Consider the following 27,587-nt stretch of genomic DNA (forward strand, 5'->3'; position numbering starts at 1 on the left):
CCACCCTCACCTCTTCAGGCTCTGACTCCCCAGCACAAAACCACCCTCATGGACTCTATCACGCTGTGTCACCCTCACCTGCTCAGCTCTGACATGCTTTTGTAGGCTGCTCCTGTTCATGGTCACACTCTTTGCCATGCTTGGGCTCTGCCACCCACACCAGTCTACCTCTTCACATGGTCACCCTTGATGGGCTCTGACTTGGGCCCCTCACCGTGTTCTTGTTCTGAAACCATGCTCCAGATCACCCTCATATATGGAGGCCCTTCTTACCTGCTTGGTCTCTGATACTCCATGTAAGGCAACCCTTCTATGTGGACAACTTCCTCATTCTTTTCGGGTTTTGACATTGTTTTGGGCTACCGCAGCTCTTTTCTCCCTCCGCTCCCCTCCAGTGTGGATGCCTCCTTTTCTCTGTTCTACCAATAGCTTTAGGACTGAGCTGTTGAGGAAGAGAAGAAGAGCTAAAATAAGCATAGTCTGAATTTTATAATTAATACATGAATACATTGCATTCCCTAACAAAATCATCATCAAACAGTTTTTAAACTAGCATCTTGGTCCATGCCATAACCCCCAATTCCATTTATTTATGCTTTTTTAGAGGCAGACACTGTTACCAGTTTGGTATGTATCTTTTAGACTTTCTTCCTTTGTGTATGTATATATAAACATATAGTTGTATGTATGTATATACATACACACATATAGTTTTGCTTTTTTTAAAAATTTTTTAAATTTATTTTTTAAATTTACATCTAAGTTAGTTAGTATATAGTGCAACAATTTCCCACAACCCCTCCAGTAACCCTCTGTTTGTTTTCCATATTTAAGAGTCTCTTATGTTGTCCCCTTCCCTGTTTGTATATTTTTTTGCTTCCCTTCCCTTATGTTCATCTGTTTTGGTTCTTAAAGTCCTCATATGAGTGAAGTCATATAATATTTGTCTTTCTCTGACTGATTAATTTCACATAGCATAATACCCTATATATTTATTCACTTAGCATAATACCCATAATAGTTCCATCCACGTAGTTGTGAATGGCAAGATTTCATTATTTTTGATTGCCGAATAATACTCCATTGTGTGTGTGTGTGTGTGTGTGTGTGTGTGTGTGTGTGTGTGTGTGTGTATGTATATATACATACCACATCTTCTTTATCCATTCATCCATCAATGGACATTTGGGCTCTTTCCATACTTTGGCTATTGTCGATAGCGCTGCTATAAACGTTGGGGTGCATGTGCCCCTTCTAAACAGCATACCTGTATCCCTTGGATAAATACCTAGTAGTGCAATTGCTGGGTCATAGGGTAGTTCTATTTTTAATTTTTTGAGGAACCGCCATGCTGTTTTCCAGAGTGACTGCACCAATTTGTATTCCCACCAGCAGTGCAAAAGAGATCCTCTTTCTCCGCATCCTTGCCAACATCTGTTGTTGCCTGAGTTGTTAATGTTAGCCATTCTGACAGGTGTCAGGTGGTATCTACTTGTGATTTTGATTTTTATTTCCCTGATGATGAGTGATGTTAAGCATTTTTTCATGTGTCGGTTGGCCATTTGGATGTCTTCTTTGGAGAAGTGTGTATTCATTTCTTTTGCCCATTTCTTCACTAGATTATTTGTTTTTTGGGTGTTGGGTTTGATAAGTTCTTTATAGATTTTGGATACTAACCCTTTATCTGATAGGTCATTTGCAAATATCTTCTCCCTTTCCATCAGTTGCCTTTTAGTTTTGCTGATTGTTTCCTTTGCTGTGCAGAAACTTTTTATTTTGATGAGGTCCCAGTAGTTCATTTTTGCTTTTGTTTCCCTTGCCTCTGGAGACGTGTTGAGTAAGAAGTTGCTGTGGCCAAGGTCAAAGAGGTTTTTGCCTGCTTTCTTCTGGAGAGTTTTGAAGGATTCCTGTCTTACATTTAGGTCTTTCATCCATTTTGAGTTTATTTTTGTGTATGGTGTAAGAAAGTGGTCCAGGTTCATTTTTCTGCCTGTCACTGTCCAGTTTTCCCAGCACCGCTTGCTGAAGAGACTGTCCTTATTCCATTGGATATTCTTTCCTGCTTTGTCAAAAATTAGTTGGTCATATGTTTGTGGGTCCATTTCTGGGTTCTCTCTATTCTGTTCCATTGATCTGAGTGTCTGTTTTTGTGCCAGAATCATACTGTCTTGATGATTACAGCTTTGTAATACAGCTTGAAGTTTGGGATTGTGATGCTTCCTGCTTTGGTTTTCTTTTTCAAGATTGCTTTGGCTATTCGGGGTCTTTTCTGGTTCCATACAAATTTTAGGATCGTTTGTTCTAGCTCTGTGAAGAATGCTGGTGTTATTTTGATAGGGATTGCATTGGATAATATAGATTGCTTTGGATAGTATTGACATTTTAACAATAAATGTTTTTTCTATCCAGGAGCATGGAATGTTTTTCCATTTTTTTTGTGTCTTCTTCAATTTCTTTCATAAGCTTTCTATAGTTTTCAGTGTATCGATTTTTCACCTCTTTGGTTTGATTTACTCCCAGGTATTTTATGTTTTTTGGTGCAATTATAAATGGGATCGATTCCTTGATTTCTCTTTCTGTTGTTTCATTATTGGTGTATAAGAATGCAACCACTTTCTGTGCATTGATTTTATATCCTGCAACTTTGCTGAATTCATGGATCAGTTCTAGCAGTTTTTTGGTGGAATCTTTAGGGTTTTCCATATAGAGTATCATGTCATCTGTGAAGAGTGAAAGTTTGACCTCCTCTTGGCTGATTTGGATGCCTTTTATTTTTTTGTGTTGTCTGATTGCTGAGGCTAAGACTTCCAATACTATGTTGAATAACAGTGGTGAGAGTGGACATCCCTGTCTTATTCCTGACCTTAGGGGGAAAGCTCTCAGTTTTTCCCCATTGAGGATGATATTAGTGTTGGGTCTTACATATATGGCATTTATGATCTCAAGGTATGATCCTCTATCCCTACTTTCATAAGGGTTTTTTTTAGAAAGGATGTTGTATTTTGTCAAATGCTTTCTCTGCATCTATTGAGAGGATTATATGGTTCTTGTCCTTCCTTTTATTGATATGATGAATCACATTGTTTGTTTTGTGGATATTGAACCAGCCCTGCATCCCAGATGTAAATCCCACTTGGTCATGGTGAATAATTTTCTTAATGTATTGTTGGATCCAGTTGGCTAATATTTTGTTGAGGATTTTTGCATCTGTTCATCAGGGAAATCGGTCTGTAGTTCTTTTTAGTGGGGCTCTGTCTGGTTTTGGAATCAAGGTAATTCTGGCTTCATAGAAAGAGTTTGGAGGTTTTCCTTCCATTTCTATTTTTTTTTTTTTCAACATTTTTTTTTTTTTTTATTTATTTTTGGGACAGAGAGAGACAGAGCATGAACGGGGGAGGGGCAGAGAGAGAGGGAGACACAGAATCGGAAACAGGCTCCAGGCTCCGAGCCATCAGCCCAGAGCCTGACGCGGGGCTCGAACTCACGGACCGCGAGATCGTGACCTGGCTGAAGTCGGACGCTTAACCGACTGCGCCACCCAGGCGCCCCCATTTCTATTTTTTTGAACAGCTTCAAGAGAATAGGCATTAACTCTTCCTTAAATGGTTGGTAGAATTCCCCTGGAAAGCCATCTGGCTCTGGACTCTTGTTTTTTGGCAGAGTTTGATTACTAATTCGATTTCTTTACTGGTTATGGGTCTGTTCAAATTTTCTATTTCTTCCTGTTTCAGTTTTGGTAGTTTATATGTTTCTAGGAATTTGTCCATTTCTTCCAGATTGCCCATTTTATTGGCATGTAATTGCTCATAATATTCTCTTGTTTTATTTCTGCTGTGTTGGTTGTGATCTCTACTCTTTCATTCTTGATTTTATTTATTTGGGTCCTTTCCATTTTCTGTTTGATCAAACTGGCTGGGGGTTTATCAAGTTTGTTAACTCTTTCAAAGAACCAGCTTTTGGTTTCATTGATCTGTTCTACTGTTTTGTTTTGTTTGTTTTTTCGTTTGTCTGCTTGTTTTGGTTTTAATAGCATTGATTTCTGCTCTAATCTTTATTATTTTCTGTCTTCTGCTGGTTTTGGGTTTTATTTGCTGTTCTTTTTCTAGCTCTTTAAGGTGTAAGGTTAGATTGTGTATCTGAGACCTATCTTCCTTCTTTAGGAAGGCCTGAATTGCTGTATACTTCCCTCTTATGATCACCTTTGGTTTTGGGCCGTGGTGTTATCATTTTCATCGGCTTCCATGTACTTTTTAATTTCGTCTTTAACTTCTTGGCTAGCCCTTTCATTCTTTAGTAGGATGTTCTGTAGTCTCCAAGTATTTCTTATCTTTCCACATTTTTTCTTGTGGTTTATTTCAAATTTCATAGCATTGTGGTCTGAAAATATGCATGGTATGATCTCGATCTTTTTGTATTTGTTGAGGGCTGATTTGTGTCCCAGTGTGTGATCTATTCTGGAGAATGTTCCATGTGGACTGGAGAAGGATGTGTATTCTGCTGCTTTAGATGAAATTTTCTGAATATATCTGTTAAGTCCATCTGGTCCAGTGTGTCATTCAAAGCCATTGTTTCCTTGTTGATTTTCTGTTTAGATGATCTGTCCATTGTTGTAAGTGGGGTGTTGAAGTCCCCTACTATTATGGTATTATTATCAGTGAGTTTCTTTATGTTTGTGATTAATTGACGTATATATTTGGGTGCTTAACATTTGGAGCATAAATGTTTACAATTGTTAAGACTTCTTGGTGGATAGACCCCTTAATTATGATATAATGCCCTTCTTCATCTCATGTTACAGTCTTTATTTTAAAGTGTAGATTGTCTGATATAAGTATGGCTACTCTGGCTTACTTTCAATCTGAAGGTGTCTTTAGGTCTAAAGTGGGTCTCTTGTAAACAGCACATAGATAGATCTTGTTTTCTTATCCATTCCATTACCCTATGTCTTTTGATTGGAGCATTTAGTCCATTGATGTTTAGAGTGAGTATTGAAAAATATGAATTTATTGCCATTATGTTTCTTGTAGAGTTGGGAGTTTCTGGTGGTGTTCTCTGGTCCTTTCTAGTCTTCGTTGCTTTTGGTATTTTTTTTTCTGTCTTTTCTCTCCTCAGAGAGTCCCCCTTAAAACTTCTTGCAGGGCTGGTTTAGTGGTCATGAACTCCTTTAATTTTTGTTTGTCTGGGAAACTTTTAATCTCTCCTTCTATTTTGAATGACAACCTTGCTGGATAAAGAATTCTTGACTGCATATTTTTCCAATTCAGCACATTGAAGATATCCTGCCACTCCTTTCTGGCCTGCCAAGTTTCTGTGGATAGGTCTGCTGCAAACCTGATCTGTCTTCCGTTGTAGATTAAGGACTTTTTTTCCCTTGCTGCTCTCATGATTCTTTCCTCGCCTGAGTATTTTGTGAATTTGACTATGATATGCCTTGTTGATGGTTGGTTTTGTTGAATTTTACGGGAGTCCTCTGTGCTTCCTGGATTTTGATGTCTGTGTCTTTCCCCAGGTTAGAAAAGTTTTCTGCTATGATTTGCTCACCTAACCCTCTACTCCTTTTTCTCTCTCTTCATCTTCTGGGACCCCCTGTGATTCTGATGTTGTTCCTTTTTAGTGAGTCACTGATTTATCTAATTCTTAAATTGTGCTCTTTTACCTTAGTCTCCCTCTTTTTTTCTGCTTCATTATTCTCCATACATTTGTCCTCTATATCGCTGATTCACTGGTCTGCCTCATCCATCATTGCTGCCATGGCATCCACTTGAGATTGCAGCTCAATTATAACATTTTTATTTTATTCTGACTAGCTTTTACTTCTCTTATCTCCACAGAAAGGGATTATAATCTATTTTCGACCCCAGCTAGTATTCTTAGTATCGTGATTCTGAATTCTGCTTCAGACATCTTGCTTGTATCTCTGTTGATTAAGTCCTTGGCTGTTGTTTCTTCCTGCTCTTTTGGGGCAAATGCCTTTGTTTCGTCATTTTGAAGGAAGAAAATGAATTAATAAGGTGAAAAAAAATAAAATGGAAACATTAAAAGCAACATAAACACACAAATCAAATAAATGATGCTAGATACTGGTATGTTTTGTCTGGTAATTGAAAGGAGCTTGATAGATTAGAGAAAAAGGGGAAAAAAGATAAAAAGTAAAGAAAATAAAAAAAGAAAAACAAAAAAAAGCAAAACTTTTGAAAATTTGAGAAAATGAATACAGTGAAATAGAATAAAGTGAAATGATGGAAGTAAAATAGAATTTGAAAAATTTACAAAAAAGTAAAAAATATAGTATAAAAATAATATTTTAATAAAAATTGAAAATAAAAATTTTTTCTCTTTCTGTATTCAAGAAAAAGAAAAGAATTGAAAAAGAAAGAAAAAAAAGACAATTGAATAGATGGAGCAGCAGACTGAAATACAATTGAAATTACATGTTTTCTCCTAGAAGTCAAAGTATGAAGTACTTTATAGTCCATAAACTAAGCAGGCGGAGAGATTTGTGGTGATCCTAAAGAGCGAGGTGGGCCCAGTTGGTCTGGGCTTAGTGTAATGGCTCCATTCTCCACTAGATGGCACCACTTAGCTTACTGGGGGTGGATTGTTGTGGCGCTTGTAGGTGTGTATGCGCATGCGCAAGAGGGGTGAAAATGGTGTCACCCAGCTACCAGTCTCTAGTATCGGAACTATGTGCTCTCCCCGACCAGTAATTGTGCACCTGTCTTTTGTCCCCGGCTTCTGTCCACTTCCTGCTTTTACACTGTCTGTGTCCAAGCCATCAGGTTGCCAGGAGGCACCTCCCTCCTGAGTTTTATCTCAGATGTGGCTCTGTTCCCCGACCCCTCACTTCTGAGGGACTGCAGCTTTAACCCTCTCAGATCCTCTGGGAGAGGGTCTCACCGAGCAATGGCCAGGTGTCATCCACATCCAGAAATGTTCTCAGGTCCATGCTGCTGCTGATGCCCATCGACTGCTGCTGGGTGCCAATCTGCCCCAGAAAAAGTTCACGCAATCGTGTAGCAGCAGCATTCTAGGGATTGTGGAAAATCACAACACATGTCTGGCACCAGGCTTCACCCTTAACGACCTTGTTCTGGCACCAGTGAATGTGGTCGTTCCCTGGGGTCTGCTGGGACTGGGTGGTCGCACAGCCTCTACCAAATGTCCTTCGAGTAGTGGGACCACTTCTCCCTGTGTGACCTGAGGATCTCCTGCAGTCCACTCTGCTCCTGGGGATTCGCCTTTCCCACCAGAGCACCACCAGGTATTGAGCTGTGGAGTTTCAGACTCTGTGCTCCCCCTGTTTGTAGAGTCTTAATGCAATTTAAACCCTCCTCTTTCCCCCTTTATAGTTCAATCCCTGAGGCTGTTTCCACGTTTCCACTTTCTTTCCAGCTGCTTTTGGCGGGGGTGCTTTTCCCATACTCTCCTCCCATCTCTGTCCTCTCTCTGCAAGCAAAAACAGATCCCTGCCCTCCGCAGCTTCTCTCTTCCCCAGTTTACCTCTCCATGCTGTGTACCTGCTGAGTTCTGTGGTTCAGGTTGTGCAGATTGTTGTGTTAATCCTCATATCAGTTTTCTAGGTTTGCAGGATAGTTTAGTGTTGATCTTGCTGTATATCATGGAAGTGAGATGCAGAAAAAATTTCCATGCTGTTCTGCCATCTTGGCTCCTCCCCTGCTTTGTTTTTAAAAGCAAATTCTAGGGGCGCCTGGGTGGCTCGTCGGTTAAGCGTCCGACTTCAGCTCAGGTCATGATCTCACGCTCCGTGAGTTCGAGCCCCGCATCAGGCTCTGTGCTGACAGCTCAGAGCCTGGAGCCTGTTTCAGATTCTGTGTCTCCCTCTCTCTGTGCTCCTCCCCTGTTCATGCTCTGTCTCTCTCTGTCTCAAAAATAAATAAACGTTAAAAAAAAAAAAATTAAAAAAAAATAATAAAATAAAAGCAAATTCTATCTTATACGTGTTGTTTTTCAGTTTTCCTTTCTTAAAAAGAGCTTAACAGTTTTTGGAGTTACAGGTTAGCACATACAGATAGAGCTATTTCTGTTTATACATGTGCTGTGTAGTATTTCATAGAATGAATTTACCATGGTTTCCTTGTTCTAATGTTAGTTCATTTCCAATATTTTGTTATTACCCACCAGTGCTGCAGTGAACAGCCTGACCATGCCTTCTAGAGCTCATGTATGACTTTTCCTCACATATTTGGTGAAATTTCAGGGTCAAGCATTTTAATTTTAATAGCAACTGGCATTTGCTGAATATATTTGTTCTAAGACACTGTGTTAAGTTCTTTACATATATTTTTCTCATTTAATTTTTACAAAAGTTTGCTACTATAGTTATTCCCATTTTGCAGATGAGGAAACTAAGGAAAAGAAAAGTGACCCAAGGAACTAAGACCTGTAGAACTAAGTGGTAGATTGTATGCATGAGTGGATAAAGTAGATTATAAGTTATTTAGTTTAAGACGTGGGAATTAGTAAGCATAAGACAGTGGTGAAAGAGAGATGAGGAGGTTTTTCTTATCTATATACCTGAACAAAAAGGTTGCAAGATTATTACAATACAAAAAATACAAAAAAAAAATGATTTGGGTCTAAGAAAATGAGATAGAGGATAGTAAGTAGTCATCGTTAAGTTACATATTATGTATGTAATTGTATTTGGAAAATCTAGATATATGCTTGTTATGAAAAATTTTCCTTTATGGAGTATATATATAGCAACATTTCAATTTACTAACTAGAAAATAGCACTTTAAAATCTTTCTATGAAAAGTATAAACACCCAAAACATTATTTGTTTGACATGTTATTTAACAAATCAAACAACAACTGAGCTTTCTCATCCCTAAAAATAACCACTCAGTCATGAAAAGTAACTAACTATGGGGTCGGAAGAGATGATACACTGAGAGACTGTCGTTAGTGCTGTCACTTGTCAGATTTTCTCATAAAAGCCTATTTCAAAGCATGACTTTGCAAAATCAATTAAATGCAGAGGAAGAGATAGAGCTAAAACCAAACATAGAATTATAGATTGAAACATGCTATTTTTTTTCTATAGCATCCAAACCAAAGTTAAGTTTTAACATGGGAGTGTTATATATATATAATTAGTAGAAGTTAACTATTTCTGGATTTTTCAGAAGACTATGAAAGATGATATTATTTGAAATTAAGATCTTTAAAATAGGGCACCTGGGTGGCTCAGTTGATTAGGTATCTGCCTCTTGATCTCAGCTCTGGTCATGATCTCACTGGTTGTGGGTTTGAGCCCCACATCAGCCTCCATGGTGGTGGTGTGGAGCCTGCTTGGGATTCTCTCTCTCTCTCTCTCTCTCTCTCTCTCTCTCTCCCCCCCCCCGCCCCGTCCCTCCCCTGCTTGCACGATGTGTCGTCTCTCTCAAAATAAATAAATAAATGTAAAAAAAATTTTTAAGATTATTTTAATAGTTAAATTACATGTACATCAATATCTACCTATTTCAAGCTCCTTTCCTGAGTAAATATTGATAAAATTGAACTTCCTGTAAGATACAATTTTTAAAGATACCTCGTTCATGTACCAGTTACCTGTTTTTCTTCTCTTTTAGCAAAGAGTGAAACAAAAGTAATATATAGGGGCACGTGGGTGGCTCAGTCGATTAAGCATCCAACTCGGCTCAGGTCATTATCTCATGGATCATGCATTCAAGCCCTACATTGGGCTCTGTGCTGACAGCTCAGAGCCTGGAGCCTGCTTTGAATTCTGTGTCTCCCCCTCTCTCTGTCCCTTCCCCGCTCCCACACTCTCTCTCTCTCTCTCTCTCAAAAATAATCATTAAAATTTTTTTTTTTAAATATAAAGTAGGTAATGGTGTCATATTAGTTTGCTTTCACCATAGCAAGTGCCAACAGATCCTCATGACACTCCTTCCCACTTTTTTTTTAATGACACTAAAATCATTGTTCTGTTTTTCTTTGCAGTTTTTCTTTACATCTTTTGGTGCCAGAGACAGAAGTTACCTCAGTATCTTTAGGTTGTGGCAGAATGTACTATTAGACAAGGTAAGTGTTCATACCAGAGGCAGGTACTTATTATAATGGCAACATCCCAATGTGTACCTCAACAGTGTTTGTGAGTTGAAAGTTCCTTTTTATGTTTTTGGAGTTAATTTTGACTAGACTATTGAAATTCCAAGAAGAAACTCGAAGCAAAATAGAATCCATAGTTATGTTAAGATGTTGATTGTATAGTAGTCTCCCCTTTATCTATAGGGGATATGGTCCAAGACCCACAGTGGATGCCTGAAACTGCAGACAGTACTGAAACTAATATATATGTTATGTTTTTTCCTATATGTGCATACCTATGATAAAATTTAATTTGTAAATTAGGCATGGTAAGAGATTAATAAAAATAGCTACATAGAATAATTGTAACAATATACTATAATAGAAGTTATGTGAATGTGGTATCTTTCTCTTAAAATGCCTTATTATGCTATACTCATCTTTCTTCTTGATGATATGAGATTATCAAATGACTGCATGATGAAATGAAGTGAGGCAAATGACATAGCATTGTGATGTATTGTTGTGCTACTTATTCTGATGGTATGTCAGAAGGAGGACAGTCTACTTCCTGTGATTGACTTCGGGTAACTAAAACTGGGGAAACTGAACTTGTAGATAAGGGGGGAGGGACTACTGCAAATCCTCAAGGTAACAACCAAGAAAATAGCTTTAAAAATATAGTAAAAGAAATATGAAGGGAATTAAAATGGTACACTAGATCTATTTCACACATAAGAAGGCAGTAATGGAAGAATAGAGGGACTAACAAGATATAAGACACATAGAAAAAAATAGCAAAATGGCTATTAAACATAGCCATTAAATCATTAAACATAAAAGATTAAGCACTTTAATCAGAAGGCAGAGGTAGGCAGAAAGAATGAAAAAAAAAACTTGATCCAACTATATGCTGTCTATATGAAATATGTTAGATTTAAAGATACAAACAGATGGACAATAAAAGGATGAAAACAAAATATACCATACAAATAGTAACCAAAAGAAAGTTGAAGTGACTGCGGTAGTATCAAACAAAATAGACTGTAAAACAAAAATTAATAGAGACAAGGAATAATATTTTATAATACTAAAAGAGTCAATCCATAACAATTTATAAACTTATATACACCTAATAACAGAGCCCTAAAATACATGAAACAAACCTGGCAGAATTGAAGGGGGAAACAGACAATTCAGCAATAATAGTTGGAGATTTCAACACCCCACTTTCAATAATGTGTAGAACAACCAAGGAGATCAACAAGGAAACAGAAGACTTGAACAAAACTATAAACTAACTAGAACTAAAAGACATCTAAGGGACAGTCCACTCAAAACAGAATACACATCCTTCTCAAGTATACATGGAACATTCACCAGGACAGACAATATGCTAGACCATAAAAGAAACCTTAGTAATTCAAGAGTATTGAAATAATACAGTGGACCACAATGGAATGAAATTAGAACTCAATAACAGATGTTTGGGAAATTCATAAAAAGTGGGTATTAAATAGAACATTCCTAAATAACCAGAGTCCAAGAAGAATTCACAAGATAAATTAGAACATAGTTTGAGTTAAATGAAAACAAAAAGACAACATACTAGAACTCATGAGGTACAGTTAAAGCAGTGCTAAAAGGGGGATATTATAACTATAAATATCTATATTATAAAAGAAGAATGATTTCAAATGAATAACCTAACTTTTCACCTTAAGAAATTAGAGTAAAGAAAACACACTAAACTTAAAGGAAATAGAAGCAAGGAAGTACTAAACATTAGAACAGAAGTGAATGAAAAAGAGATTTCAAAAAGATGATCAACAGAACCAAAAGATTTTTCTTTGAAAAGATCAATAAAGTGGACAATTTTTAGCTAGACTGAACAAGAAAAAAGTATTAAAATTATTAAATTCAGAAGTGAAACTGGAAACATTACTACTGACCCTACAAAATGAAGAGGATTCAGGAAGATGGTGGCGTAGGAGGACGCTGGGCTCACCTCGTCCTGCTGATCACTTAGATTCCATCCATACCTGCCTAAATAACCCAGAAAACCACCAGAAGACTAGCAGAATGGACTCTCTGGAGCCAAGCATAGACAAGAGGCCCACGGAAGAGGGTAGGAAGGGCGGAGAGGCGGTGCGCGCTACACGGACTGGCGGGAGGGAGCCAGCGCAGTGGAGGGGCAGCCCGCCTGGCAAGGCAGAGCCTGAGTCTGGCTTGCAAAAGTGGAGGGGGCGGACTGCATGAGTTCTGATGGCCAGCGGGACTTAACATCTGGAATGTTATAAGTCAACAGCTCTGCTCAGGGGGTGGGAGGGTGAGAGGACAACAGGAGGGAGAGGTGTAGAGCCCTGGAAGACAGAGCTCTGCTGACCAGGAACAAAGGCGCTGGCCAGCGCCATCTCCCTCTCCCATCCCCCAGCCGAAACCCCAAAGGGAACCAGTTCACCGAACTTGCTTGTGCACTACGCAAACACCCAACGCTGTGCTTCTGTGGATTCATAACTCTGACAGGTTGGCCTCCCTCCCAGTGCTGCAGGGCCGGTGCTACAGGGGACCACCGACAGCAAAGCTAGCTGAGCCTGCCCCTCCCACTCCTGTGCACCTTGTGGATCCACCCCGGTTAATACGCCAGATCCCATCAAAGCAGCACCACAAGGCTGGCAGTGTGTAAGTAGCCCAGACAGGGGCCACACCACTCCACAGTGAGTCCTGCCCCTGGGAGAGAGGAAGATAAGGTACACACCAGTCTGACTGTAGCCCCAGTGGTGGGCTGGGGACAGACATCGGGTCTGACTGTGGCACCGTCCACCAACACAAGTTACTCCATACAGCACAGGGGAAGTGCCCTGCAGTTCCACGCCACCCCAGGGACTATCCAAAATGACAAAACGAAAGAATTCTCCTCAAAAGAAACTCCAGGAAGTAGCGACAGCTATCGAATTGATCAGAAACGATTTAAGCAATATAACGGAACAAGAATTATAATAATAGTCATAAAATTAATCGCTGGGCTTGAAAAAATTATAGAGAACAGCAGAGAATCTATTGCTACAGAGATCAAGGGACTAAGAAATAGGAGGAGCTAAAAAATGCTATAAATGAGGTTCATAATAAAATGGAGGTGACCACAGCTCGGATTGAAGGGGCAGAGGAGAGAATAGGTGAATTAGAAGATAAAATTATGGAAAAAGAGGAAGCTGAGAAAACAAGATAAAAAAATCCAGGAGTATGAGGGGAGAATTAGAGAATTAAGTGATGCAATCAAACATAACAATATCCATATAATAGGAATTCCAGAAGAGGAAGAGAGAGAGAAAGGGGCTGAAGGTGTACTTGAACAAATCATAGCTGAGAACTTCCCTGATCTGGGGAAGGAAAAAGGCATTGAAATCCAGAGGCACAGAGAACTCCCTTAGACGTAACTTGAATCGATCTTCTGCATGACATATCATAGTGAAACTGGCAAAATACAAGGATAAAGAGAAAATTCTGAAAGCAGCTAGGGATAAACATGCTCTAACATATAAAGGGAGACCGATAAGACTAGTGACAGACCTATCTACTGAAACTTGGCAGGCCAGAAAGGAATGGCAGGAAATCTTCAATGTGATGAACAGAAAAAATATGCAGCTGAGAATCCTTTATCCAGCAAGTCTGTCATTCAGAATAGAAGGAGAGATAAAGGGCAAAAACTGAAGGAATTCATCACCACTAAACCAGCCCTACAAAGAGATCCTAAGGGGGATTCTGTGAGTGAACTGTTGCAAGGACCACAAAGTGCCAGAGACTTCACTACAAGCATGAAACCTACAGACATCACAATGACTCTAAACCCATATCTTTCTATAATAACACTGAATGTAAATGGACTAAATGCTCCAACCAAAAGACATAGGGTATCAGAATGTATAAAAAACCAAGACCCATCTATTTGCTGTCTACAAGAGACTCATTTTAGACCTGAGGACACCTTCAGATTGAAAGTGAGGGAATGGAGAACTATCTATCATGCTACTGGAAGTCAAAAGAAAGCTGGAGTAGCCATACTTGTATCAGACAAACTAGACTTTAAAGGCTGTAACAAGAGATGAAGAAGGGCATTATATAACCATTACAGGGTCTATCCATCAGTAAGAGCTAACAATTATAAATGTCTATGCACCGAATACGGGAGCCCCAAATATATAAAAGAATTAATCACAAACATAAGCAACCTTATTGATAAGAATGTGGTAATTGCAGGGGACTTTAATACTCCACTTACAATAATGGATAGATCATCTAGACACAGGATCAATAAAGAAACAAGGGCCCTGAATGATACATTGGATCAGATGGCTTGACAGATATATTTAGAACTCTGAATCCCAAAGCAACAGAGTATATTTTCTTCTGGAGTGCACATGGAACATTCTCCAAGATAGATCACATACTGGGTCACAAAACAGCCCTTCATAAGTATACAAGAATTGAGATCATACCATGCATACTTTCAGACCACAATGCTATGAAGCTTGAAATCAACCACAGGAAAAAGTCTGGAAAACCTCCAAAAGCATGGAGGTTAAACAACTACTAAAGAATGAGTGGGTCAACCAGGCAATTAGAGAAGAAATTAAAAAATATATGGAAACAAACGAAAATGAAAATAAAACAATCCAAACACTTTGGGATGCAGCGAAGGCAGTCCTGAGAGGAAAATACATTGTGATCCAGGCCTATGTCAAGAAACAAGAAATCCCAAATACAAAATCTAACAGCACACCTAAAGGAAATAGAAGCAGAACAGCAAAGACACTCCAAACCCAGAAGAAGAAGGGAAATAATAAAGATCAGAGCGGAAATAAACAATATAGAATCTAAAAAAACTGTAGAGCAGATCAATGAAACCAAGAGTTGTTTTTTTGAAAAAATAAACAAAATTGATAAACCTCTAGCCAGGCTTCTCAAAAAGAAAAGGGAGATGACCCAAATAGATAAAATCATGAATGAAAATAGAATTATTACAACCAGTCCCTCAGAAATACAAGCAATTATCAGGGAATACTATGAAAAATTATATGCCAACAAACTGGACACCCGGGAAGAAATGGACAAATTCCTAAGCACCCACACACTTCCAAAACTCAAACAGAAAGAAATAGAAAACTTGAATAGACCCATAACCAGCGAAGAAATTGAATCATTTATCAAAAATCTCCCAACAAATAAGAGTCCAGGACCAGATGGCTTCCCTGGGGAATTCTACCAGACATTTAAAGCAGAGATAATACCTATCCTTCTCAAGCTGTTCCAAAAAAACAGAAAGGGAAGGAAAACTTTCAGACTCATTCTATGAAGCCAGCATTACTTTGATTTCCAAACCAGACAGAGACCCAGCAAAAAAAGAGAACTACAGGCCAATATCCCTGATGAATATGGATGCATAAATTCTCAATAAGATACTAGCAAATCGAATTCAATAGCATATAAAAAGAATTATTCACCATGATCAAGTGGTATTCATTCCTGGGATGCAGGGCTGGTTCAACATTCGCAAATCAATCAATATGATACATCACATTAATAAAAGAAAAGATAAGAACCATATGATCCTGTCAATCAATGCAGAAAAAACATTTGACAAAATTCAGCATCATTTCTTAATAAAAACCCTTGAGAAAGTCGGGATAGAAGGAACATACTTAAACATCATAAAAGCCATTTATGAAAAGCCCACAGCTAATATCATCCTCAATGGGGAAAAACTGAGAGTTTTCCCTCTGAGATCAGGAACACGACAGGGATGTCCTCTCTCACCGCTGTTGTTTAACATAGTGTTGGAAGTGCTATCATCAGCAATCAGACAACAAAAGGAAATCACAGGCATCAAAATTGGCAAAGATGAAGTCAAGCTTTCACTTTTTGCAGATGACATGATATTATACATGGAAAACCCGATAGACTCCACCAAAGTCTGCTAGAACTGATACATGAATTCACCAAAGTCGCAGGATACAAAATCAATGTACAGAAATCAGTTGCATTCTTATACACTAACAATGAAGCAGCAGAAAGACAAATAAAGAAACTGATCCCATTCACAATTGCACGAAGAAGCATAAAATATCTAGGAATAAACCTAACAAAAGATGTAAAAGATCTGTATGCTGAAAACTATAGAAAGCTTATGAAGAAATTGAAGAAGACATAAAGAAATGGAAAAAGATTCTGTACTCATGGATTGGAAGAATAAATATTGTTAAAATGTCAATACTACCCAAAGCAATCTACACATTCAATGCAATCCTAATCAAAATTGCACCAGCATTCTTCTTGAAGCTAGAACAAGCAATCCTAAAATTTGTGTGGAACCACAAAAGATCCTGAATAGCCAAAGTAATTTTGAAGAAGAAGACCAAAGCAGGAGGCATCACAATCCCAGACTTAAGCCTCTACTACAAAGCTATAATCATCAAAACAGCATGGTATTGGCACAAAAACAGACACATAGACCAATGGAATGGAATAGAAACCCCAGAACTAGACCCACACACGTATGGCCAACTCATCTTTGACAAAGCAGGAAAGAATATCCAATGGAAAAAAGACAGACTATTTAACAAATGGTGCTGGGAGAACTGGACAGCAACATGCAGAAGATTGAAACTAGACCACTTTCATACACCATTCACAAAAATAAACTCAAAATGTGTAAAGGACCTGAATGTGAGATAAGAAACCATCAAAACTCTAGAAGAGAAAGCAGGAGAAAACCTCTCTGACCTCAGCCGCAGCAATTTCTCACTTGACACATCCCCAAAGACAAGGGAATTAAAAGCAAAAATGAACTATTGGGACCTCATGAAGATAAAATGCTTCTGCACTGCAAAGGAAACAACCAACAAAACTAAAAGGCAACCAACCGAATGGGAAAAGATATTTGCAAATGACATATCAGACAAAGGGCTAGTATCCAAAATCTATAAAGAGCTTACCAAACTCCACACCCGAAAAACAAATAATCCAGTGAAGAAATGGGTAGAATACATGAATAGACACTTCTCTAAAGAAGACACCCAGATGCCAACAGGCACATGAAAAGATGCTCAACCTCACTCCTAATCAGAGAAATACAAATCAAATCCACACTCAGATATGACCTCACCCCAGTCAGAGTGGCTAAAATGAACAAATCAGGAGACTATAGATGCTGGTGAGGATGTGGAGAAACGGGAACCCTCTTGCATTGTTGGTGGGAATGCAAACTGGTGCAGCCACTCTGGAGAACAGTGTGGAGGTTCCTCAAAAAATTAAAAATAGATCTACCCTATGACCCAGCAATAGTACTGCTAGGAATTTACCCAAGGGATACGGGAGTGCTGATGCATAGGGGCACTTGTACCCCTATGTGTTTATAGCAGCACTCTCAACAATAGCCGAATTATGGAAAGAACCTAAATGCCCATCAACTGATGAATGGATAAAGAAATTGTGGTTTATATGCACAATGGAATACTATGTGGCAATGAGAAAGAATGAAATATGGCCTTTTGTAGCAACGTGGATGGAACTGGAGAGTGTTATGCTAAGTGAAATAAGTCATACAGAGAAAGACAGATGCCATATATTTTCACTCTTATGTGGATCCTGAGAAACTTAACAGGAACCCATGGGGGAGGGGAAGAAAAAAAAAAAAGGTTAGAGAGGGAGGGAGCCAAAACACAAGAGACTCTTAAAAACTGAGAGCAAACTGAGGGTTGATGGGGGGTGGGAGGGAGGGGTGGGTAGGTGATGGGTATTGAGGAGGGCACCTTTTGGGATGAGCACTGGGTGTTGTATGGAAACCAATTTGACAATAAATTTCATATTTAAAAAAAAAACAAAATGAAGAGGATTCTTACCATGAACATTGTATGCCAACAAATTAGTCTAAATGAAATGGACACACTTGTGACTAGAAAGTCATAAAACACTGCAACTGACTCAAGTAGAAATGAAAAATCTGAATAGACCTATAACAACAAAAGAGATTGAATTAGCAATAAAAAAAAAGTCTACCTACAAAGGAAATCTCAGGTCCAGATGGCTTCTTTGGTGAATTGTGCCAAATGTTTACAGTAGAATTAACATCAATCCTTCACAATATATTTCAAAAAATAGAAGAGGAGAGAATACTTCCCAACTCAGTCATTGAGGCCACTGTTCCTTTGATAACCAAAACCAGACAAAGAACATCACAAGAAACCTACAGGACAATTTTTATGTTCATTGTGTCTCTGTTCATTTTGTCTATGATTATAGACATAAAAATGCTCAACAAAACCAAACCAAAATCCAAGCCAATTTAGCAAAACAAATCCAGCCACATATAAAAATGATTATATGCTGTGACTAGGTAGAATTTATACAGGTGATTCAACCTATGAATTTCAGTCAGTGTAATACACTATATTAGTAGAATAAAGGACAAAAACGACATGATCATCTCAATCAATACAGAAAAAATGTGACAAGAGCCAACATCTTTTCATGATAAAAAATAAAATTAAGTGGGACTAGCAGGGAATTTCTTTGATCTAATAAAACTAACATACTTAATGGTAAGAGATCAATGCTTCCCACCTCAGGTCAAGAACAAGACAAGGATGTAGTTTCTTACCATTTCTTTCCTCCTTTCTTTTTTTTTAATGTTTATTTTTGAGAAAGAGAGTGAGAGTGTGTGTGTGCACACACGTGAGAGCTGGGGAGGGGCAGAGAGAGGGAAACAGGATCCAAAGCCGGCTCAGCACTGACAGCAGAGAGCCCTAGGCAGGGCTTGAGCCCATGAACTTTGATATCATGACCTGGGCCAAATTACAATCTTTCTTTTCATTTCTATTCAACATTGTATTGAAGGCTCTAGCCCGGGAAATTAGGCAAAAAAAAAAAAAAAAAAAAAAGAAGGAAAAGACATCCAATTAAAAATGAAGAAATAAAACTATCTCCACTGGTAGATAGTATGTTTTTGTATATGTAAAATTCTAAGGAAATCCATAAAAACCCATTAGAACTAATAAGTTCAGCAAGTTGCAGAACATATGATCAAAATACAAAAATCAATTATATATTTCTATACACTCAAAATGAACAATCCAAAATTAAAAAAAAATAGTTCATTTATACATTTTTTTTTAATTTTATTTATTTTTGAGAGACAGAGAGAGAGCATGAATGAGGGAGGGGCAGAGAGAGAGGGAGATATAGAATCCGAAGCAGGCTCCAGGCTTTGAGCTGTCAGCACAGAGCCCGACACGGGGCTCAAACCCGTGAACTGTGAGATCATGACTTGAACCGAAGTTGGATGCTTAACTGACTGAGCCACCCAGGCACCCCAAAAATAGTTCATTTATAATACTATCAAAAAGAATAAAATACTTGGGAACAAATTTAACAAAAGAACTTTAAGATGAACACTGAAAGCTACTAAATATTGTGAGAAGAAATTAAACAATACAAGTGAAAAGAGTCTCATGCTCATGGATCAGAAGACTTGATATTGTTAAGTTGGCAATACTCCCCAAATTGATATGCAGATTCAGTGCAATCCCTATCAAAATCCCAACTGGCTTTTTTTTTTTAAAGAAATTGACAAGCAGATCCTAAAACTCATATGGAAATGCAAGGTACCCAGAATAGTCAAAACAATCTTGAAGAAGGAGAATAAAATTAGATGAATTAGTCTGTTAGGGCTGCCATTACAAAATACTACAGACTGGGTGGCTTAAACAGCATAAATGTATTTTCTCACCCTTCCAGAAGCTGAAAGTCTAAGATCGTGGAATGGGCAGGGTGAATTTCTGGTGAGACCCCTCTCATTGGCTTGCAGCCTTCTCACTGGTTTTCCCTCTGTTCATGCACATTCCTGGTATCTCTTCCCTTTTTTTTTTTCATTATTTTTATGTGGGTTTTTTGTTTGTTTGTTTTTTTGAGAGAGAGAGAGCATGAAAGCAGGAGAGGGGCAGAGGGAGGGAGAGAGAGAGACTCTTAAGGAGGCTCCATGCTGGGCATGGAGCTCAACGTGGGCCTTGAACTTAGGACAGTGAGATCATGACCTGAACCAAAATCAAGAGTTGGATGCTTAACTGACTGAGCCACCCAGGCACCCCAAGGTATCTCTTCCTCTTATATAAATACCAGTCCTATTAGGTTAGGGCCCCACCCTCATGACTTCTGTCTTAGCTCAAGCTGCTATAACAACATGCTGTAGACTGGGTGGCTAAAGGTACAGAAATTTATTTCCTCATAGTTCTGGGGGCTGGAAGTCTGAAATCAGGATGCCAGCTTTGGTTGGGTTCTGGTGAGAATACTTCTTGCTTTCTCATTGTGTCCTGACATAGCAGGGAAGGAGAGAGAGAGCCAGAGCCAGAGTGAGCAAACTTTCTGGTGTCTTTTCTTATAAAGGCACTAATCTTATCATGAGAGTCCCGCCCTCATTTACCTCATCTAAACCTAATTATCTCCCAAAGGCCTCACCTGCAAATAATATCACATGGGGAGTTAGCACTTCAACATATGAATTTCAGGGGGGAGGACACAATTCAAACCATAGCAACTTCATTAATTTTCTCCTTAAAGTCCCTGTTTTCAAATATAGTCACATTGGGGGGTTAGGGCTTCACATATAAAATTTAGGAGAATGCAATTCAGTCCATAACATTGGAGGACTTGCACTTTTTTTTTTTGATGTTTACTGTAAAGCTGCAATAATCAAGGCAGTAAGTTTACTGGTGTAAGTCTAGACATATACATTAATGGAATAGAATGGAGAGTCCAGAAATAAAATCTTACACTTACCAGGCTTAAATTGATTTTTGACAAGGGTACCAAAATAATTCAACAGGGAAAGAAGTCTTTTCACCAAATGGTGCTGGCACAACTAGATAGCACATACTAAAGAATGAATTTTGATTCCTACTTTAGATGGTATACAATAATTAAGTCAAAATGGATCACAGACTTAAATGTAAGATCTTAAAGTATAAAACTCTCAGAAGAAACTGTAGCTGTGAATCTTTATGACTTTTGGATTAGATAGTTGTTTCTTAGATATGATACCAAAACCTCAAGTGACAAAAAAATAAATTGGACTTTAATTCAAAACTTTTACACTTGAAGGTATCCATCAAGAAAGTGAAAAGACAACTCAAGGACTAGGAGAAAATATTTGCAAGTTATGTTTCTGATAAGGCATTCATATCTAGAACATAGAAGGAACTATTACAACTCAACAACAACAAAAAGACAAATAACCTATTAAGAAAATGGGCAAAGGATTTGAATAGTCATTTCTGCAAAGATCTACAAATGGCGAGTAAGTGCATGCAAAGATGCACAATGTCATTAGCCATTCGGGAAACATAAAACCACACCAAGATACTACTTCACATTCATTGGGACAGCTAAAATAAAAAGCAGACCTTGACAACAGTTAAGGATGTGGAGAAACTAGAGCCCTCATACATTGCTGGTGGGGTTCTAAAATTTTGAAAACTGAAAAAACAGTTTGGCAGTTTTTATAATGTTAAACATAGTTTTTGCGTGACCCAGCAATTCCACTCCTAGGTTTTTATGCATGAGAATTGAAAGCATATATTCACACAGAAACTTGCACTTGAAGGTTCTTAGCATTATTCACAAAGCCAAAAAGTGGAAATATCCTAAATGTTCATCAACTGATGAATGGGTAAACAGAGTGTCTATTCACAAAATAGAGTATTATTCATCAATACAAATGAGGGAAGTAATGATACATGTTACAACATAGATGATCCTTGAAATATTATGCTATGTGAAAAAAGCCAGTCCCCAAAGAACATATATTGCATGATCCTGCTTTTATGAAATGTCCAGTATAGGCAAAGTCATAGAAGTAGAGAGTAAGTTTGTTTCCAGGAGGAGGGAGAAATGAAAAGTGACTGCTAATGGATTTGGGTATCTTTTGGGTGTATGAAAATGTTCTAGACTTAGTGGTGATAATTGTACAGCTCAGCATATGCTAGAAACGTCTCAATTGTACATTTAAAGTAAATTTTGTGATATGTGAATTATAGCTCAATAAATCTGTCATTTTAAAAAAAATGGCTTGGGGGGTGGTGTAGAGATTTCCAGCTGGTAAGAAAGGCTTCTTTGCAGCTGAAGCTTAAACATTGGAGGCCAGAACTTTACCTCCTCTCCTCCCCACTCTCCAGCTAAGCCACTCACTGGAGTGGACAAATTGTGGCCTTTGTGGCTCTTAGGGTTGAATGGTTTTCGAACTTTGGGGCAGCTGCTGAAGTTACGGTCTACCAAACAGTGCCCCACTTGGCTGCTTTCACTTTCTCAGAGTGCTGGGGACACGGAGAAGTGGCCTGGAAGTCCCCAGTTGGAGCAGAGAGGAGAGACATGGGTGAGGGTGGGGAGCTTGCCGAACCCAGCCCCTCCTCCCTCCTTAAGTGAATAGACAAGACTGGCAGTGAAGCACCATGTGCAAGCTCGCCTCGTCCCCATGAGTGTTTTTTGGTGTTTGGGCACCCAGGCTCTCCAGAGCCCTGTACCCATGTTCTTGGCCTGGGCAATGCTAGGGGTGGCGGCCCATGGATGCCTGGTCTGGTAGTGTGCAGCAGCCACCTGCAGGAGTATGGGGCAGCTGCACAAAGACTTCCTGCCCTACAGCTCTGCGTTTCCCTTTCAGCGTTGTGCTGCAGAAAGCCTGTTTCCCCCTATGTTAGGCCCACCATGTTCGGTTATTTGTTGTAATTACACTGGGCTGCTCTTACTGGTATGGGCTGAAAACGCCAGTGTTGCCCTAGAGACCTGTCTAATGCTACCCTCCAATGCCAAGTTTTCTGAGTTTTTTGGGAATCCCCCAGTTGCATCCCATTTTAATAAGGAGCCAAAGACTGCTATTGCAACCTGCATTTGGTTATGTGCATCCTCCCCACATACCATTTGCACTTACAGGTGAGAAAGTTGAGATACATCCTTATGAAAACAAGCAACTCCAGAGAAGTGATAAAGTTTAGGTTTACAGATGAGCCAAGGAAGAAACAGATTTGAACTTTAATGAAAAAAAATTTAAAAAGCTCTTTGAAGTGGGAGGAAGAAAGGTAATTCCATGGTACTTTTAAGGCCACCAAAGCATTTACTGGGTGGGAGTAAAATGTAAACCTCTTTGAAAAGATCCTGATGTCACCTGTGTTCTTGATGTGTACAAAAGGAGTGTCACCATCTTTATTGTAGTTTTGCTTTTTATATCTTTGGATTATTTGGTTCTTTCACGTTGAACTTGTGACTATCTTGATTGGATACCATACCCTCATTTTAATAAACAGAATGGTAGCCATTTCTGCTATATACTAAAACAAAATCAATGTTTAAGCGTATTGTGTGTTAAATACAATACAGAACTTAAACTCCAACTAAAGTTGGAGATGAGATCTCAGTTTTAAAACTGTCCTCACCATGGGGGCTCCTGGGTGGCTCAGTCAGTTAAGCGTCTGACTTCGGCTCAGTCATGATCTCACTTTTGGGTTTGTGGGTTTGAGCCCCGTGTCCGGCTCTGCATTGAGCTCTTGGAGCCTGGAACCTGCTTTGGATTCTGTGTCTCCCTGTCTCTATGTTCCTCCCCCATTCACATTCTGTCTCTGTCTCTCTCAAAAATAAACATTAAATAATTTAAAAAAAAATAAAAAATAAAACTGACCTCACTAGAATTTTAAACATTGTGGAATTCACCTGGAAAAGGAACTAGAAAACAAAACCAAAACCACCCTTCCTGTATTTTCCTAGTGATCTTTGAAAAACAGTTTTTTAAAACATACTAATATCTGTAACAATTGTAGCAATTCTCAGTTATGAGTTGTTAGTTGTCAGGCATAATGCAAAGTGCTTGGTATAGTTTTAGTATTGTCTGCAATTTTTACACACTTCAGTTGCCTTATAGTTTTTGAAAGTGATAAAGCCACATTGCTTAGATTTCTTGATCTTTCATAATACTATTCTTTCAAAAAAGCAAAATCCATAAAATATACAGTATAACTACAAAATTCTATAAAAAACCTAAGCCATTTGAATAATACATTATATATATATATTATGCACATATACACACACACACATATATATATATTTTTTTTTTTCCCCAAAAAATATTTTTAGGGGCACTTGGGTGACTAAGTCGGTTGAGCATGTGACTCTTGATTTCAGTTCAGGTCATGATCCCAAGGCCGTGGTATTGACCCCTGTGTTGGGCTCTGTGCTGAGCGTGTTGCCTGCTTAAGATTTTCTTTCTCTTTCCCTCTGCCCCTCTCTCCCATGTACACCCTCTCTCAAATATGTAAAATGAAAAAAAATTTAATTACAAAATATTTTTAGAGAATTTAAGTTCAGAATATTATATTTATGTTTACTTGTGACTGGGGATCTGAGAGTAAGAGTAAGTATGTCTTACTTAGTTTTACTTCTTACATGACAAGGCCTTAAAAACAAAGCAAACTAATCTAGAAAAAAGATTAAGGTAAATACAACAAAATGATTTTTATTTAAAAAAAAGTTTTTTAACGTTTTTTTTAATTTTTTTTTTATTTTTGAGACAGAGAGAGACAGAGCATGAATGGGGGAGGGGCAGAGAGAGAGGGAGACACAGAATCGGAAGCAGGCTCCAGGCTCTGAGCCATCAGCCCAGAGCCCGACGCGGGGCTCGAACTCACAGACTGTGAGATCGTGACCTGAGCTGAAGTCAGACGCTTAACCGACTGAGCCACCCAGGCACCCCAACAAAATGATTTTTAAATTGTGTGTGTGTGTGTTCTGTGTGTTTTATTGATTTCTCCAGTAAAATAAATCCACAAAAAAGGAAAATAGCTAGAGGCAAATACGATGCCTTTCAGAAAGAATGCTTTTAAAAGTACATTTTTTTCATTCATAAGCTTCGTCTGATGTATTGCTTCAGAAAGAACAGTTTATTTCAGATATTTGACTTAGCTTAACATAAATCCTCAGTGTGTAGACATGTGTTTAACCTGTCACTATGGTTAGTCATGCAGTAATTTATAGCACTTCAGCTTAGTTCACAACCTTTGAGCTTAGCACCTTTTCCTAAATTTTTTTTAAATGCTTATTTATTTTTGAGAGAGAAACAGAGTGTGAGCAGGGTAGGGGCAAAGAGAAAGGGAGACACAGAATTTGAAGCAGGCTTCAGGCTCTGAGCTGTCAGCACAGAGCCTGAGGTAGGGCTTGAACTCCTGTACAGTGGGATCATGACCTGAGCTAAAGTCAGATGATTACCCATTAGATGATGACCCAGGCTCCCCAGCACCATTTTTATAGACAGCACGTTGAGTATCTGCAATTTGTGGGGCCAAAAGACAGTGGCAGCTCCATTCTTTGATACAAACAATTGGTGGTTTCTGTCTTTTGTGAAGAAGTGTGCAACCATGGTTTAAGATAATACTGTAGGCCTTTCCCCATCCTCAGCTATTTTGTTTAAAGCTCCTACCCCTTCCATGTTCTATTTCAGAGCCAAACAATCTTGCCATCTGTTTTTGTATAGTCCACAAAGTAGGAATGGCTTACCATTTTTAAGTTGGTTTTAAAAAAATCAAAAGAAGAATAATATTTCATGGCACAATTATATGAAATTCACATTTCCTTGTCCATTAATAAAATTTTACTGAAACATAGCCACATTCTTTTGTTTATTTATTATATGGATGCTTTCACACTGCAGCAGCAGAGTTGAGTATTTGCAAGAGACTGGCCTACAAAGCCTAAAATATTTACCGTATGGCCTTTCACAGGAAGTTTTTGACCTCTGAACAATACTACAGCCAAATTTATCTTTTTTAAAATGTATGCCTACCAATATTAGCTTCCTGCTTAATACCCATTTCCCTTGGAATAAAAATCTAAAATTTTATCTAGTGACCCCGTGATCAGGCCCCAGCCCACCATTCCAGCTTCATCTCAACACATCCTCCCCATTCTTAAATGTTCTGCCTTTCTCCCCCGCTCCCCCTACAGTAGGTGTTCAAGCATGGTCTTTGTGCCTGCTTCTTTCCCGCCCCTAGTTTGAAATGGAACTCATTAATGAGACCAAGTCAAGTCCATTCCTTTACCTTTCTATAACATCTTGCAATTTTCCTTTGTAAAGTTCATTATACATATAATTCTGTGTTCTACTTCTGTTCTCCTTGCTTGACTATAAACTCCCTGAAGATAAGGACCATGTCTGTCTTGTTCATTGTTCATAGTGTTCATTGTTCATAGTGACCAGGTCAGTATTCACTATAGAACTTTGGCATACATCTTGTTTTACTCAGTATCGTCTGGCACTCTGTCAATAATGCCCTTTACTCTCAAGAGTGGACAATAAGTTATAGTGTTACATTATACATAGTAGATGCTCAATAAATACTTTTTGAATGATTCAGTTTAGTAAAAAACTTTAATGATTTTGACTCCAGATGATCATTACATTTAAATAACAAGACTGTTTCTGGGGGGCCTGGGTGGCTCAATCGGTTAAGTGTCGGACTTTGGCTCAGGTCATGATCTTGTGATTTGTGGGTTCGAGCCCTGCGTTGGGCTCTGTGCTGACATCTCAGAGCCTGGAGTCTGTTTCAGATTCTGTGTCTCCCTCTCTCACTGCCCCTCGCCCGCTCGTGCTCTGTCTCTCTCTTTCAAAAATAAACATTAAAAAAATTTTTTTTAATAAAAAAAATAAATAACAAGACTTTTTCAATTCTCTGCTCAAGGAAAAGGCAAAGGATGAGGAGAAAACAGGCATTTGGTTACAGAAACAACAGTCAAGGTATGCCTTAACTCAGTTTTTTAAACCTCTATGCAACATGAGAACAAATGATTATTTGGAAACACTGAAGAATCCTCAGTTGCCAAAGGAACGTTATCTTTTGTATACTTGAATTATCAAGAAAACAGGATGAATATATAAGGTTATTACTTAAAGACAATTTTTTTAATGTTTATTTATTTTTGAGAGAGAGAGAACGCCTGTGCAAGCAGGGGAGGAGCAGAGGAGACAGAATCCGAAGCAGGCTCCAGGCTCTGAGCTGTCAGCACAGAGCCTGATGCAGGGGTCGAACCCACAAGCTGTGAGATCATGACATGAGCCGAAGTTAGATGCTCAGCTGACTGAGACCCAGGCGCCCCTATAAGGTTATTACTTTTAACAAAGCTTAAAAGTTAAAAATTTTTTTGGTTAAAGCTCAAGCCTCAATATTAATCCTTTCATGTTCCTTGTGTTCATGTTCCATGTTCCTGCCAATACAGGCAGGATGTGTATAGAGTCAAATTGCTCTTTTTGTACTATTTTTCTCTCAGAGAGATAATGGTGGTCTCTCTTGCCAGTATGTGGGGGCTGCTATGAAGCTAGCTCTTCATGCAAATTTAAGAATACATTTTGAGACTGATTATTTAAAACCAGAGTCTCTGAGAGCAAAAATTTGCACTCATTTTAAATTCTAAGGCTTAAAGAGACAGACTGGCTTTCTGACTTA

General features: G+C 38.5%; 1 protein-coding gene across 1 annotated transcript in view; it reads left to right on the plus strand.

Moving 5' to 3' along the window:
• Nucleotides 1–27,587, plus strand: part of GRAMD1C (GRAM domain containing 1C) — a 103,911-nt gene that overhangs the window by 33,280 nt on the left and 43,044 nt on the right. Inside the window, exon 6 of the mRNA XM_042903719.1 lies at nucleotides 9,970–10,050. Within this exon, the coding sequence (XP_042759653.1) occupies nucleotides 9,970–10,050 (81 nt within the window). The remainder of the gene's footprint in view (nucleotides 1–9,969; nucleotides 10,051–27,587) is intronic.

Source organism: Panthera leo, chromosome C2 (assembly GCF_018350215.1).
Source record: "Panthera leo isolate Ple1 chromosome C2, P.leo_Ple1_pat1.1, whole genome shotgun sequence".
NCBI classification, from domain to species: Eukaryota; Metazoa; Chordata; class Mammalia; order Carnivora; family Felidae; genus Panthera; species Panthera leo.